The sequence below is a fragment of the Uloborus diversus genome, chromosome 6 (assembly GCF_026930045.1).
Source record: "Uloborus diversus isolate 005 chromosome 6, Udiv.v.3.1, whole genome shotgun sequence".
In the NCBI taxonomy this organism is placed as follows: domain Eukaryota; kingdom Metazoa; phylum Arthropoda; class Arachnida; order Araneae; family Uloboridae; genus Uloborus; species Uloborus diversus.
Genome location: NC_072736.1, coordinates 42,853,191 through 42,870,517, shown reverse-complemented (window position 1 = coordinate 42,870,517; position 17,327 = coordinate 42,853,191). Strand labels below are relative to the sequence as shown.

Genomic DNA, 17,327 nt, shown 5'->3' with positions numbered 1-17,327 from the left:
ACACACACACATATAGTATATATAGACACACCAAACGCATAAAAATGTTAACATAGAAGACTTTTTGTCTTGATTTTTAATGATTCCACTGTTTGGACTGTTGTTATTTTAATTTCTTTTTATTTTTCTTATTCACCTTGTAGTGGTAAGGATAACAGGAGAGTGTCCCTTTAAGTCGGATGCAGAACATCCATAATTTTAGGGGGTCCGGGGGTTTTTCCCCCGAGAAAGTTTTGAAAAAAAATCTGTATTTTGAGGCCTTATATTAGGTAATTGAGACTAAAAAAATATGAAAAAAAAAATAGGCAAACAAAGTCTTTTAAAAGTTATACATTCTTTTGCAAATCAAGATCAAACAAAATAAAAATTGCTTGCTCGACAAATCATGGAACTTAATGGACAGAGAGGAAAAACGAGAGAAGAGAAAAGAGAAGCACCCCACCATCTGCTAATATCGGCTTTTAGTGAAGTTTGTTTTTGATCACTCTCCCTACCCCCATTTTTTTTTCATTAAATGCCCTACAGTATGAAAATTGTACAAAACAGTTTAAAAGAAATGGTGTAAACATTCAGAAAATAAGAACAGAAGAGTAATATTCTGGCCATTTGGACAATTCATACTTTATTTTCTTGATAAGATACAAAATCGAAGAACTTTTCAAGGAATTTCAAAAATTTAAATTAGTTTCAAAGACTCTCGAAGAGTTGAAATTATTTGAAGCTCTTTATTTACATTTTTCAGAAGTTGATTGCACAGTCTTACAAAATGATTATAACTTTGTAAGACACACCCGTTTTAAGTTAAAAATAAATGCAACGAAATATTTTTAGAAACTACTTTTTTTCAATCACAAGTAGTGCAGAAAATGAAAGAGAGTAGAGTAAGTGTTATTTTTTTCTCATACTTAAGGTATTAACAGTATGTAGTAGAAGTAAGAAAAAAAAAACAAGCAATAACAAAAGAACTTCCATGATACTGAATTCGGCATTAAATAAATGCAAGACAAGAAACATATCAGTCACAAAAATGATCTTGAAAATTATGCTACAAAAACGCGAGAATCGTGATTTTTGCATTTTTTACTCAGGATGTATCAAGGAGCTGAATTTGGCACATCTTGGTAACAAGATACTCGCCTAATCGGAAACTAGGGGCCCAGCCTTTGGGGAGTCCCCGGCTCGAAATCAGTACAGTGTAAGTTTTATAAGAGTTTTAGGGGGAGGAGGGCACAGAGGGGAGAAGGGACACCTGTTGTCCCGGGCCTGAGCTTAAATGGGGCCCAATATTTTTAAACCTAGGGTTGAAATATTGGTAAACAATATGGAGGGGGCCCAAAAAAAGCATTTGTGACAACCCCAAAATTTCTGTGCACGCCTCTGGAGGAGGAAGTGCACAGGTCACTACCGAACTGACAAAGGGCCTGCCTTGACCCTGGACTGCCCTGAATTGAATTGGGAAAGAGAGCAAGAAGTCCTAATTAAAGGTCTAAATTTCAAGTGTGCCTTGCAGCTAATGAGAACTAGAACTGCTTTTTCTGTATTTCTTCAAAATATTATAAATTTTGAATAGTAGCAAAATTAAGAATAAAAAAAAATTGTAATTTACCTTTTCTGACAAAAGGAATTTAAAAAAAAAAAAAAAAAGAAAAAAAAACCTTCTTCTGTTTTATGGTACAAAACATTTCGGGTTTCGGGGGGGGGCCCGTCAGGCCCCTCTGGATCGGCCTTGTAATGTTTGTCTTGACTTCTCTATGGCTACTAAAATGCAATTCTAAAATAATTTTTAAAAAATTAATTCTTTTATGATCCACTTTTATACTCTTGGAGACTTCACTTTGAGAATTGCAATCTCTTTGCATCCGCTTTGAGAATCGGATTTTTCAAATTATTGATGTTTAGTGCGTTTCGTTAACAGGTAAACAAATAAATTCTTCTTTTATTTTTATTAAAATCACGAAATTTAGATTTTTTTAACGAAATTCTGAGACTTTTAACAGTTTCAAAGAATTAAATGCTCAACCACTGCTTGATTTTTTTTCCAAGGTAAATTAATATTATTAACAGAAAAAAAGATAAAACTTCACACAAACACCCATTTTGAAATTTCATTTTACTCCCCGCCACGCAAAATTATTTGCTTTTTCACAAAATGAATTGATTTTTCACAAAAAGAAATGGACCATGTGAAAAAATCCTGGACAGACCCCTGTTTAATAGCAAAAAATTGTTTGTGAATGTCAGGTGCCCACCAAGGACAGGGTTGCGGAGGTCATCAGATTGCACCATTGAAACTTTTAGGAGGAGGTGATTTGAGAAAGATTTTGGGCTTAGTTTGGGGGGGTGGCTTCATAGAATTTAGGGAGGTGCGCCATTGTCTTTGGGGGGGGGGGGCATCTCCTGCCTTATTTCAAAAAAGACTAGTTTATTTTTTTTATTGAAACCACGCTCAAAATTTTGCAGACAGATTATGAAGTTCTAAAAGCTTGTCGCAGACAGCCACAAAACTTTTTGCCACTGGGCTGAGGGGTAAACTACTTTAACAAAATACAAGGTAGCACAAAATTGTTATTTTGATGTTAAAAATCAATCTTTATATAACGTTTTGTATCGCCCTTGCTTTTAAACGTCATAATTAGCATATTAAAACTATATTTTGTAGTAATTTTCTATATGGTCTATTATTTTGGGTCTTCATAAGCTGAGGGTCCCCTGGTCCAGCCCTAAAGGCAAAGAAAGCTCTGCTTTTGTGTACACTTATTTGCATGTTTTGCTGCGTAATTCTGATTTTTTTATGATTTTATGTTAAAATATATAGGAAATTTACAAATGTCAGTCAGTTAGCTCACAAAGCTATTCTAATTGCTCTAATTTTGTTATTTTAGTAATATTTTTTGAAATCAAATGCTGTATGCCGGAAGGTTATTCATTTTTCTTTGATCCCAACTGAAATTTATTAATTCCTTTTTCTTTCAGATGAGAATATTTTATCGAATCTATATTACTTTTCCCGCAGGTTGCATTCATGTCAGTCAGTTACCATGCTTTTAATATTTTTTTTAATCATCTAAAATGCATTTTAAAAATTTAATTGTACTATTAAATTCAGCTTGAAGAAATCAATAAACTAGGAGAAAATGTTTTTTTTTTTAAATACTTTGTGTTTCATGTTTGTGATATCAGTCAATTGCGAATCAGTCAGTGAATTATCAACTTGTCGTAAATACTGCAAATCTTTATTTTAGCAATACACTGCTCGCTGAGTATATGAATCCCGTTCGTTCTAAACAGTTTTTATTCCATGAAGAGGCTGATTCAATAAAGCAGCTAGTTCGGTAAAGCTGGATTTTGTTCAGTTTTTGACAATTTGATTCATTAAAGTGGTTGATTCAATTTTCACTGATTCAATTAACCGGAGTCCACTGTATCAAATCTAACAAATGTATTTTCATTGCTTGCCTTTTATGTAAACTTATTTATTTGTTTTGCTGCTTAATTTTAAACATTTGCATTAATATATTTAGAAAATTTCAGAAATGTGAGTCATTTACCAAGCAATTATAATTACTGTAATTCTTTATTGTAGCAGTATTTTCCAACTCAAATGCCATAGGCCAAAAGTTTATTCATTGTTCTTTGATCCTGATTTAAATGTAATAAAAATTCCTATTACTTTCAGAAAAATCTCTGATTGAATCAGTATTACTTTTCACATAGGTTCCATTCATGTCAGTCAGTTACCAAGCTTTTAACATTTTTTCTAAAACCACCCAATATGTGTACTTAAAATACACCGCCAGCTCAGTTATTCCATCGGAGGACTGCAGTTTCGTGCTTTTTAGCACTCATCAGCCCGGAATAGGAATCACATGAGCTGGACTGTAACTTACTACAAAACACCCAATATGTGTTTTGGAAATTCAATAGTACCATAAAATTCAGCTTAAAAAGTACAATAAGTGAGGGGAAAATTATCTTTTTAAAAGTTAATATTTTGTGGTTTATGTTTCAAAATACTTATTGTTTTGCTCTGTGAATGTCAGTCAGTTACCTGTGGAATTGCCCATAAACTACTTGTTTATAAACACTATTAAACGTTCTTTTTTACCATTGAGGAGGTGAGCCTAAGAATGCCACTGTATTTAGTACAAAGAAATTATTAACTAACTTATGGATGTTTTCTTGTCTGAAATATTTGGTACATGTAAATTATTAAGTCATTAAAATCATGTCCTGTATCAAAAAAAAAAAAAAAAAAAAAAAAAAAAAAAACAAAACTTGATTGAAATATTTAGGTGCTACATTTGATGTTTCAATGAGATTTTTGCATGAATGTCCATGGGAGAGATTGCAAGCTATGCGGAATCTTATTCCTAATGTTCCATTTCAAATGTTGCTGCGAGGAGCTAATGCTGTTGGTTATACATCATATCCTGATAATGTTGTTTTCAAGTAAGCTTTTATTACAATCCAGCTAAAACTTGCATGAAGAGCCAAATGTTACATCATAATTAAAAGTACAAATGAGAAAGACTGATATGTTTTGAAAATTTTGTCTCTTTGCTTTCTTTCTCTCTCTCTCTTTTTGATTTGTACTTTAAATTATGTTGTGTGCTTTTGCTTCTCATATTTTAGCGCTTAGTTTTTGATATTTTTGCAGAAAAAGAAAAGAAAAACTTATATTTTAGTTTATAGTTAAGTTTTTCAAGCATTAAAAATATTTGAATTTAATAATTTCCTTCCCATTCTGATAGCAAAAGATGTTTTCTTGGGGGCTTGAATCTAAATGAAGTCTTTAAAATTAAAAATGAATTCTGAAATTAATTTTTAATTATACTTTGGGGGCTTGAATCAAAATGAAGTCTTTAAAATTAAAAATGAATTCTGAAATTAATTTTTAATTATACTTTGGGGGCTTGAATCAAAATGAAGTCTTTAAAATTAAAAATGAATTCTGAAATTAATTTTTTATTATATTTTTTAAAATTATATTTGCAATTTATCCTCACCAACCATGCAATCCCAAAAACCATTTTTTACCATAAAAATAGGTCTGTTAATTATGGTTTGGGTCTTAATCAAATATTTTGTCCTTCCCTTTTACTGTTACAAGTACACATTGGTTAGGAGACTGTGTTGTTCAGTTAATTTTTGCTACATTTCAAGCTCCCGAGAGAAGATAATGATTATCAGTTCCTGTTAAAAACCATGTTTTGAGGAAAATTACTGATGATGGTTTTGATTAATGGTACTTCCAATAATAGCAATTATTTTGTGATTGACTATCAAACTAAAATATGTTTTTTTTGAGTTATTTTGAGATGTTTTGTGTCTCAATTGCACAGAAATTAAATGCAATTTTATAGAAATTAATACCCCCCACCCTCACTCTTTATGTCCCTATTGCTGATCAAATTCAGGGGGTGGAAGTCATTTAGAATTGTGCTGTATTTTTTTAGTTACCAGTTTTCAATCTCTGCATGCAATTGAAAAAAAAAAGCGGCTAAAGTTTTTTACAGCATAAACAAAACTATTGAATTTTCTGTAAATTAAAATGCATTAGAATACCCCCTTTTCCACTATTTTAAACTCTAATAAAATTGATATTCTGTTCACTTTTTAAGTTTTTATGACTTTTACATTATAGGTTATTGATCTTGTATATGCTTAAACTTCCATAAGTTTTAGCAAATTCTTTTGCATTGTTTCTGTATTTTTTTACCTGCATGTAACAAAGATTCCACTTCTTAGATTCTGTGAGATGGCTAAAAAATATGGCATGGATATATTCAGAGTATTTGATTCTCTTAATTATTTACCAAATTTACTATTGGGAATGGAGGCAGCTGGACAAGCAGGTAAATATTTTTTAGTGTCAAAGTTTATTTTATTTATTTATTTTATTTATTTATTTTGATTTTATTTATTTTTTATTTTATTTATTTATTGATTTTTGCATCATTAGTGTCTCAAGTAGTGCAAAAGTTTTTTTTTTTTTTTGGCTAAATCTTTTCGTCTATTACTGTTTTCATGTTTGACTGGTGTTAATGTACTTAAAATGTCAATTATTAAAACAATTGCATAGCTCAAAATCACTTAGAAAGTTAGGGATGAAAGAATTATTATTCCCTATCCAAAAAAAAAAAAGATATTTACTGAAATAATGGGTAAAGACAAGAGCTCCAAGAAAAGTCTGTTTGCAATTTCTATCATAGAACAAGTTTTTAAATCACAATTTCTTGCCTGAGTTTTGTTTGATGATCCTCATTTTGTATTAAAAATAAGATCTTTCAATGAATCAACGCTTGACCTACAATTTTAGACAGAATGGTTTGCAAGGAGCAAATGAAACACTTGTTCCCAACGTTCAGTGTCATTAAAAAAATAAACTCATGTTTGAAAAAGACATGCTAACTCTAAAAAAAAGAAAGAAATATATGCAATAATAGTAAAAAATGTGGATCGCATAAAAATTGAATATTGTTTAAGACAAAGGTTGGTGAGAAGTATGCTACTAATAAAATCAGAAGAAACTCGCCTGGTTAAGAAAACATAGGAACTTAGAACTTTGACCCAAACCAGTTCCTTTGAGCGAGTCATCCGTTTCAATCTGCATGAGGCAACTCTAAACCGTTCGACGAGGAGTCCACTCAGTGAGGAGGTGAGGCACCACATATGATATATTTGGGCGTATATGTATTTAAAAAAAAAAAACATTTTTGCCTCTTGTTATAAATATATTGTATGATGAATTTGTTTTACTTTTGCAGAGCTTAATTTCAGTTGAAATTTTAGGAATAATTCAGTTGAATAGGAATAATTACTTAATTGTGTAATGAAATGAAGTATCCCTAAAGAATTAAGGAAATGTTTTCAAATTTTGAGAGCGAACTATTTTTATAGTTGAAGTTGGTAAATTTTATTTAATCTACTACTGAAATATTTTTTTTAAATCATAGGTGGTGTTGTAGAAGCATCTATTTCATATACTGGTGATGTTTCAAACCCTAATCGCACTAAATATGATCTTGAATATTATGTGAAACTTGCTGATGAACTCGTAAAAGCTGGAACTCACATACTTGCCATTAAAGTAAGAATTTCTATTTAGGAATTGTAGAAAATCTCTTATAGACATAAAACTCCATAGATTTTAGTCTTTTTTTTTTTTTTGGCTAAGAATTGACTTTTCATAAAATGTATTCATTGCATAAGACTCTTCGGTGGTATTTATTTTTCAGCATATATCCCTTCAAAAATCTTAATTCCTGTTTTATCTGGACTCATTTCTGGTATATTCTAATATCATTTTTTGGTTTTATCTGTAATGCAATTCTCTTCTGAGATAATATTTTCTCTTATTGAATAACCATGATGGGTTGTTAATGCATCATTTTTTTTTTTTTTTTCAAAACTTGTAATTCGCACATTTTTACAAAAGAGTAACATAAGCAAAAAAAAGAAAGAAGTCTTCTGCTAAAGCACCTTTTCTCAATTTCATTATGCATTAGATAAGTACTACTGCACAGAGTTCTGCATCAAGCTTTCAAAACAGCAGAGAGCATTCCTGTCTCATTTATTCTCTTACCTTCGTGTGGTATTTATTGTATGTTAAATGCATGATAATGGTCTAATTTTACGGTGCCATCAGAACGTCCAGGCAGAACCAGAACTCCAGTCCAGCTGTTAACAGCCGAACGCTCTACCCATTGAGCTATTCGGCTCTGTCGGTCACAGCGCAAGGTAATTTTACCGAGAAACCCAGTCCGGTGCTTTTAAACAGGATTTTTGATAGAAAATTTTTTTTTTATACTGTGGGTCTATTTTGTGTAATTAGCTGACACAATAAGCTTTAAAATGAGGGGTAAATCATTGAATTTGATCAAGAAATAAGGAAGATACTGCGGGGGGGGGGGGACAAAAACACAGGCTACAGAACTAATATGTATGATAGATTTCAAAAACTAACATTTTGTTTACAACTATAGCCATCTAATAAATAATATGCTAGTAAAATTAGAAATGATAAGAAAAATTGTAGGAGTGAGAAAAAGATTGTATTACTCATTCAATGCATGAGTAAGTTTATTTTAAGGATGGATGTTGCAATTTGATTTTATCCGTTGCAGAATTCAGTGACTATTTTTGTCTTTTTTTAGTATATTGAATGTAAGAAATTGAATATGTAATTGTTGATGGTATAAGCACTTGAAATCTCTTTTAGTACTACTTGATGGTTCTATTATTAATGATTTTTTTAAAGAACTTATAGTAAAAATAAGCCCTTGGAAGTTTCTTTGTTTGATCCTGTAACATGAATTTTTTTTCTAAAGTTATTTGCCTTTGAGAAAAGAGTATGCATCCTATACATTCAATTTTCATGTGTGTAAATTAGAAATTAATATGTTTTGCTTGTACTATTGTGGAAAATTTTTATATAATATACTGTGAAGCACCGTTTATACGTTTCTCTTTTATACTTTTTTATCAATTACACAATTTTTGAATTGGTCCCTGCAGAGTCTGATACACATTAGCATAGACCTATTATACATTTTTTCATTTATATGCTTTTTCATACGGTCCCTTCATAAACGTATAAACGGTGCTTCACTGTATTTACATTATTAGAAATATCTTTAAACTTCTGAGGATTTTAAAAATTATGAAAAGTTATCTTTTGTTTCATTTTTCAATTCATATAAAACATATATATATTTTTAACCTTATGTAGTACCAATAATTCTAACTTTACTTCATCGTACTTTAATGTAGGATATGGCCGGCCTATTGAAGCCTCGAGCTGCTAAACTTTTACTAACAGCACTTCGTGATCGCCATCCAGACATACCTATTCACATTCATACTCATGATACAGCTGGAGCTGGTGTTGCCTGTCTTTTAGCATGTGCTGAAGCGTCGGCTGACATTGTGGATGTTGCGGTAGATTCTATGTCTGGCATGACGTCTCAACCCAGTATGGGAGCAGTTGTAGCATGCCTTCAAGGCACTGATTATGATACTGGTTAGAATTGTTTTTTCACATTTGTAGGACAATAGCTGTTAATATAATTCATATTGCATATGTAATATGTAAGACAAAGCTGTTTCTAAAGTTTATAGGGTCTGAACTGTTTTTGAAGTAAAAGGTTCCCATAAAGAACTGCTGTTTTGAATCAAAATTTTTCAATTTGAGTTATAAAATTAGGTTAATGTTGAAAAGCAGTGTTAGAAATAAGGTGTATTTTGCAACCGAAAATTTTGATTCAACACCTAGATTTCAAATCCTAGGTACCAAATTTTGTAGCCTATAATTTTAGAACCCATTCAACCCCCCCCCCATTCCCCCCATCTCATCATGACAATGACCTGAAGGATAAATTAAAAAAAGTAATGTTAAAAGGCCAACCATTCAGTCTTTAATATATATATATATATATATATATATATATATATATATATATATATATATATATATTGTATATTATACATCTTAAATGTTTTTCTCATTATAGCCACTGTTCATAAGCACATCCTGATTTTTTGTATGAATTTTTAAATCTGATTGCATTTCAGAGTTCGTACGAGTCATGGAAATCCTGGAAAGTCATGGGAAAAAAATAAGCAAATTTTTCAAACCTGGAAAAGTTATAAAAGTCATGGAAAATTAAAATTTTTATTCAAAGTCATGGAAAATTATCTGAAGTCATGGAGTCCTGGGCAAAGATAAAGTAATAATTTCTAAAAGATAACTAAACATCTTGAGTGATTTAACAATATTGCATATAAAAGCTATCAAAACTGGATAATTGAACAATCCTAAAAACAAATCTGAATTTTGAAATCTCATTGCATCCACTTCTGTAGCAGCCGCTCGTCTTTTCTTCAAAGTGCTTTTAGACATCACTCGTTTTGAATTTACCATTCTTTTCAACACTTTTTACATTTTATACTAGCTGCGTTGCCCGGCTTTGCACGGTCCACCTCGAAAATAAAAGTTATGTCAAGTGACGCGATTTCAACACTCAGGCTTGAACCAAAAAAATTAAATCCCCTGATTACAAGAAAAGCCTTTAAAACAAAATCAAGAATTTTACTTCTTCAAATTCGAGAAAGAAAATAGCAACATATCTTTCGTCTGAATGATTTTCTTCACGTTATACATTTTAATAAAAGCATTGTTGCGGAAAGTTGAGATGAAGCACTGAATAATAATTTGAATGGAGGAAAGCCTTTGAAAAATAGGGATTTTATGCCGAAATCCAAGTTTCATAATTTAGAGTTTTTAGTTGATATCTCCGCTAATTATTATCAGAGGATTATGTTAAATAGCCAAACATGAAGACGGGAAGATTACGAATCCATCGATACCTGATTCGATGGTCAGTTCACTGTCATTCGGGAGAAGAAGCTTGGACATACATAGATACGCTCAGTTTTTAATTATGTAAGAGATTAGCGAACTTGTACGTTCTTTATATTGCCACACTCACTCAAAAAATGCAATTCAATTTGCATCCGAGTTCGTTTCTTTCACTCATAAAATCTTTATTATCAAATTTATCTGAATTTATCTTAATTTGTTGAAGTTTTTGGAAAATAAAGATCTTTAGTCAGTCAATAGAATATAGAAATATGGGAATGGGGAATTCTAATACTCTAAATTAGTAATGGCGGACATACAGCCCTCAAAATTAATCCATGCGACCCAATGCTACGTTCAATGTCAGGAATCAAACACTATGTTCTAGAATTTCTAAACCTATTAATTAATATGTATTTTAAAATGTGCAAATAAGTAAACAAGTAGATTTTAATCAGAAGTTTGAATGTTTTTTTTTATATTATTATTTATAAATATCTAGTTTAGAAACATGAACTTACTGAAGTATGGATTTACTTTAAAGAACCAAAATATTGTTGAATTATGTGGATGATTAAATGCATTGTTTTAACACTAAAATGCAACTTTTGAAGCAAATGTATTGAAACTTAGTAATGACTCTTTTAACCTTTCTCCCATTTATTATCATTCTGCCCTTTTATAAAAAAATTATTACACATTTAAGCATCATTGTGTTGCTCTGGATTGTGTTGCACTGTATTTTTACCTTACTTAAAATTATATGATGAAGACATAACAATAGTTTAGTTTTTTAGGTGTACACTGATATTTTTTCAATCATGAGTAAGTGCTTCAATGAGGTAGTAGCATTACATAGAAGTTTTGCTGATGCTCATTTCCCAAAATTGGCAAATTTGATATTAAATGGTACTATTCACTCCATGCAACAAGGTCATGAAAAATTTTATGAAGTCATGGAAAAGTCTTGGAAAAGTCATGGAATGTTTTCATCCAAATAGAGTATGAACCCTGGCATTTGCTTCTTTAAGACTTGCTCATTTTTATTTGCAGCATGATCTACCACTTGGGTGTTAATGACTTTATTTATGCCATTATTTTCAATAATGCTCATATTTTTTTCTTATATGTTGAGGACTTGAATGCACATAAATTTGTTATGCCAAATTGAAAATTTCAATCCATCCACTTACATCAGTTTATTCAATCCAACTCCATTCATAAAAAATAGCATTCAATTTTTATCAGTCTTTATCTTTCTTTCATGAAGATTTTTAAAAATTAATATTAAAAGATATTAAAGCTGTTTTGGGATGGTGATAGAACACAAAAAACAGGACATTTAAATGATCTGGAAATTTTTGTAAATGTCATGAAGTGAGAAAAACATGGTGTGTTGAAAGTTACACCATCCATGCTTCCCAGAGTAGAATTTTACTTCATGTTACTTATTGAAAATCTCAAATCATTCTTTGTTGGTTTCATTTATTCCAGTGGTGTTTTTTGATTGTTTTTAGTATTTTATACTTTGTTTCAATGTTTGTAAAGAATTTTACTATATAATTTTACTGGAAATTTTCTACAACAATTTGTAGCCATTGACAACATAGTTTTGTCTTACCCAATTCCGTTCTGTAATATTGCTACAAATTTCGTAATTAGTAATTGTTTTAATGATTAATTTGTTGTAATCTGGCTAATTTTGGCATTTGTTCTATTAATTTTCACTATTGTTCTATTAATTATTGTAGGAACTTAACCTGTAAATAGTTTCTTGTAATGAATACACAACCCCCTCACATTCGAATGACGTATATGGTCCCCTGGTAAGATTTGCAAATGGAATAAAAACAAAACATCCAGAAAGAAATCGAATTTTGTCCAAACTTCTCTAGATTTATAAATAACTGGTCCTCATATGAATGAAAGGGGAGAGTCAGTTTGCTCTCTCTTTCTAACTGTTTAAACTCTTTAACGATAGTTGATTAATTGCTTGATGTTTGCAATTGTTACCTGCTTAATTGTAAATATTTGTAAATAAATTAATTTTGTTTTTAATCAAGATTGGAATCGTCATTTCAAAGAAAGTTGGAAGTTGTTCCAGACTTTTAACAATATTATTATTTTATTATGTAATAAATTTGTTTATTATTATCATTATTATTTTAGGTATTTCCCTGGACAAAGTTACACCATACTCTGCTTTTTGGGAGCAAACTCGCACACTATATGCACCCTTTGAATGCACAGTAACCATGAAAAGTGGAAATGCGGATGTATACGAAAATGAAATTCCTGGTGGACAGTACACTAACCTTCAGTTCCAAGCCTATAGTTTAGGTTTAGGAGAACATTTTGAAAAAATAAAAAAATCTTATGCTGAAGCTAATAAACTATTAGGAGATTTAATAAAAGTAATTATCTTATTTATTTACTTTTGTTTGAAATTTTACCAAGCAATGAAAGCGTTTTAAAAACAGCTTTAAAACCTTAGTAAATATCAGTTGCTTATTTTGGACATATTCTACTATTCTGTGATGATTTGTAATGTTTGATTCAATTGCTAAATTCTTTTACAAATAATTTTTTCAATTTTTATTGAGCAGCACTACATATTTTAGTTCAAAAAGAAAGTAAACTCAAAAAATGTGTGGAGTTATTTTTGTTTTTGTTTTTCTCCTTGAAAATGCAACTTGCTTGACGAGCATACTCCTAAAAGTGAGAAAGTGGCTGTTTTGCACATTCAACATCACTTTTTGCTTGCTTCTATTCCAAAAGTAAATAGGAAGAGATATTGATTTTGAATAATGGATTTACTTACTTTTATCAGTGGGAGCTGAATATTTTAACCATTTCTTTAAAATATCAGTATTTTGTGAGTGCTCTAAATCAAAAAGCAATGGAAGGAATCCAACAAAATTTGGTACACAAATTTACAACAAATGGTGCTGATTAACGTTTTGCACCCGTCGTGCAAAGAGTGGAATGTTTCTCTCGTAAGCCTAACAGCTTGGCTTGTTAGGAGTGGCACCCTTTAAAGCAGTTGGTTCTCTGTTTAACGATGCTCTATTTAACGACTTTCTCTATTTGATTATCGTAGTTCCGGATGCTCCGCTGTAGTTTTAGGAGAATACTATTTGACAATTTTTTGTGGTGACTTGAAAGTCATTAAATAGAGTATATATTTTTTAAAGGCTAACTGTATGTTTAAAAGATAAGGCATTGATATCAAATAGATAGAAGGTTTTGTTATGGCCATTACATGCAAATTAATCAATGTTTCATTGAAAGAATAGCATTTTTTAGAATTACAGTGCCTGCTGCCTCTTAAAATCACATTCGTTCTGAGGACATTTGATTTTATAAAGCGTCTGGTTTTATAAACCGGTATACATGCACTGAAGGAAATAAAAGGTTTTAAAGTTTAAATACTCTAGAAAAGAAATAAATTACGATAAGTCATATTTTATTTTTAGTGTTTCAAAATACAGAAAACATTTTAACTTACATCATTTTTTAAATTTCACAAGGGTCTTAAAATATAGATTTATTGTTGTTTGAGTAGTAGAATTTGAAAGTGAAGATTGAGAAATCCCTAATTTTTAACCCCTTCCCGCTCGCTCCCGTGAAAATGCCGTGCTGGGATTTCCACCTCCATTTCTTGCTCCCGTGGTATTGCCGTGCTGGGGTGTGCAATATTAATGTGATGAAACTATTAAAACCAATTCATTTATTTTGCCCGGAATACATTTTATTTCTCGATGGCAGCACCAGTCCATTTTAAATGTAATTGCCGAGATGAAGAAAGGAAATTTGGTACTATTTTACCAGATTGTGACATTGGCCTCTGTATCTCAAGCTTTGAAATTTACCACACAAGAAAAAATTTCTTTACTTATATTGCACAAAAGATTAATAAAATTCTTTTTTAATGTTTAAAAGACTTAAATTTTTGCCGCTTGCTTGGGCTTGCTTGTTGACTTTTCACAAAATTTTAAAAAATTTTTAAATTTCAATCTAAAAAGTATTGAAAATGAAAAATTAAATGCACATGTTGTTATATTTTTATATCATTTTCTTAAATAAAAAAAAAGACACTTTTATGACCGTTTTCTTGAAAATTATCCGATCGTTGAGGGGTTAATTGCAACATCACACTAACTACATTTAGAAAGCTTATCACACTTATTCAAAATTTCAAATTTATCTTTCACACTAAGTCGTCACGACTTGCTAGCTAACAATTTTAACTCGATGAATGAACTGTCAACCTCTGTAGGTAGCTAAATGAGCACGAACTGACTGAAAATCAGTCGTCAGTGAGCCAGACTGTAAGTCGAAACAGATCTGCAAAGTGGAAACAGTCATCACCAACCAACTAAATAGGTGGCTCTGAAGCAGCTCTCCTGTGCCTGCTTCATTCTTTTTTTCCCATTCAACTCCCCGAGAAAGAAAACGTACAACCTTCACTTTTTTTTTTTTTTTTTTGTTAATGTGGAATTTGTTATTTTATTAGTGCTACACTGTTTCAAATCTTGAAAGAAAAAATAAAATCGTGGTTCTGAAAGAAGAAAAAGCGTTTTTTTTTTCTTCTTTTCCGATTTTAACATATGCTCTCCAAAAGTTTAATTTCATAAGACGGTGAGGATGATTTTATTCAAGGATAACCCCCCTCCAGATTTGATTTTAAAAGCGTCTGATTTTATAATCCAGTGATTTTATTAGTGGCGAGTACTGTATAAAAAGAAATTTAGAATAAGATTAAACTTTCAAATTTCAGTGTAAAATTGTTGCAATATTGTTCTCAAATATTTTTGCATTAGAACTAAGCAAAGATGACTAATTATTTATGGTATAATTTTTTCTTTTATAGGTAACACCAACATCCAAAGTTGTTGGTGATCTTGCTCAATTCATGGTGCAAAATAAACTGTCAGCCAAAGAAATATCAGAGAAAGCTGAAGACCTTAGTTTTCCGAGTTCAGTTATTGAATTTATGCAAGGGTATATTGGTGAACCCCATGGCGGCTTTGTAGAACCTCTTCGATCTAAGGTACTTTAGTGAAAATCTTTTTATTTCTTTAAAAAAAATATTTTCAACCAGAATTTCTTATAGCTTTATGCAAGCATTTTGATTTATTTTGAATTAAAATTAAACCATTCTTTTAAAGTATTCTAAGAAAAGATTGAAAAAATATAATGTAGTAAATGTATTTTATCTCATGACTCGCAAAAAATATTAAATGGAAATTATTAAGTACCTGGTTGAAAGTAAATGCAAAGAAGTATTTTAATTTTCAACGTGCAATTACATTTTTTACTCATTTTTCCTTTCCTTTTTTAAAAAAAAATAAAGTTGAATTCCCAATAATCAATCATCATATATTGTAATCGGTCCTGTTAAGAGAATTTAGGGACATTCTTACATACATGAAATACACCGCCTATAGGGCGGTAACTTACTGAACATTCTTACATGTTTGATTGTTCAGAAAACAAAAGCATTTGGTAAGCCAACATGGTTTAAACCTAACAATCCTGGTGCCAAATGAAAAAGTTTGTTTGCAATATTTTAGAAAAAGAGTAAAATAGAAAATTAGGTTGCTCCTTTGCAATATGCTGAGATTTTTACTGAAAATAAAAAATATAGTAATGTAAGAAAATATTTTTGTGACTCGGTAAAAACTATAAAAATTTTAGCTCTCTATTGCAATCCGTGTGTATTTTTTTTAACTGAAAAAATATGCAAAAAAAAAACTATACCTAAAATTACAAAATGAAAATTTCTGAGTAAAATTTATTTTTGCTTGCTGAAATATGTCTTATATTTCTTACATCTGTTATTATCAACATATTGTATAAATAAAATATTTAATTTATGTTCAGTTATTGTGAACAAATTAAGCATTGAAATGCAAAATAACTGCTTTGGACAAAACTACAAAATTGTCATTACAGTTATTACTTTATTGAAGATTTCAAGAATCTTTCTTTAAGATTTTCATTCTTATCAATTCACTATTCTCATTCAAAATGTTTTGCTTAAATTTTGAGCATTTTAGTGATTTTTTTATGTTGCTTGAAAAACTATTTTATTCAATATACTGTATTTAGCTAATTAAATATGCAATAAATATTATCTTTTCCCAGTGGCATAGCTACAGTGTTTTCCGCCCTTTCGTTGTGAAATAGTTAATACATTAAACTGTCAAGGGTGTTTAAATTAAAACTAGAAATTTAATTAAAGAAAAAGAAGACATAATTAATTTCTATAACTTTGCAAAAGAAAAAAGAGAGGTGGGGCGAGGCTCATACTTGTACAGACCCCGAAGAGTTCCTATTTTTCCTACTTTTTCCTACTTTTTAGAGCTCTCTCCTTATTTTCGTACTTTTTCCTTTTTTTTCCTACTTTTTCTTTCTTTAGTATAACACTTGTAATTGTGCATTGATTCTTATTTTTACAATGACGCACCGATAATTTTCTGCATGCTTCAATTTTGAAAAGCCAAAGAAACAAGCAGATTCTGAGCTTTTTATTGACTGACTACTGTAATTTCTGGAAATAAAGCTGCGGCGTCTGCATGTTTAAAAGTTAAATTTTCGTAAGGGACTTTTTTGCCGTTGCGACGTTTATGATCGATTTATCTTTTTATCGCCCCGACTTCAGTCCTACTGTTTTAACGGAACAATAAAGAAATAGATACTGCAATTACAGTGGCTCCCAAAAGTGTTCGTACACTTTAAAATTTTTTAGTAAAACCAAAATAACTCGAAACTGAATTCGAATATGAAGTCCAATATTTTTTCACATCATTCCTTTATCATTCTAAATACAACCGATTGGTTTTTTCAAAATTTTGACGGATCTTCTTTTTGAAATGGGTCAGAAAACGAAGATACAGAGAAATAACACGCCACAAAAGTCATCGTACACTCAAATATTTTCGAATAAATTCATGATTAAAAT

The 17,327-nt window shown here is 30.5% G+C and overlaps 1 protein-coding gene across 1 annotated transcript in view; it reads left to right on the top strand.

Moving 5' to 3' along the window:
• Nucleotides 1-17,327, top strand: part of LOC129224602 (pyruvate carboxylase, mitochondrial-like) — a 119,415-nt gene that overhangs the window by 64,122 nt on the left and 37,966 nt on the right. The window contains 6 exon segments of the mRNA XM_054859087.1: nucleotides 4,293-4,449; nucleotides 5,749-5,855; nucleotides 6,957-7,090; nucleotides 8,773-9,022; nucleotides 12,530-12,774; nucleotides 15,234-15,413. Coding sequence (XP_054715062.1) covers nucleotides 4,293-4,449; nucleotides 5,749-5,855; nucleotides 6,957-7,090; nucleotides 8,773-9,022; nucleotides 12,530-12,774; nucleotides 15,234-15,413 — 1,073 coding nt within the window.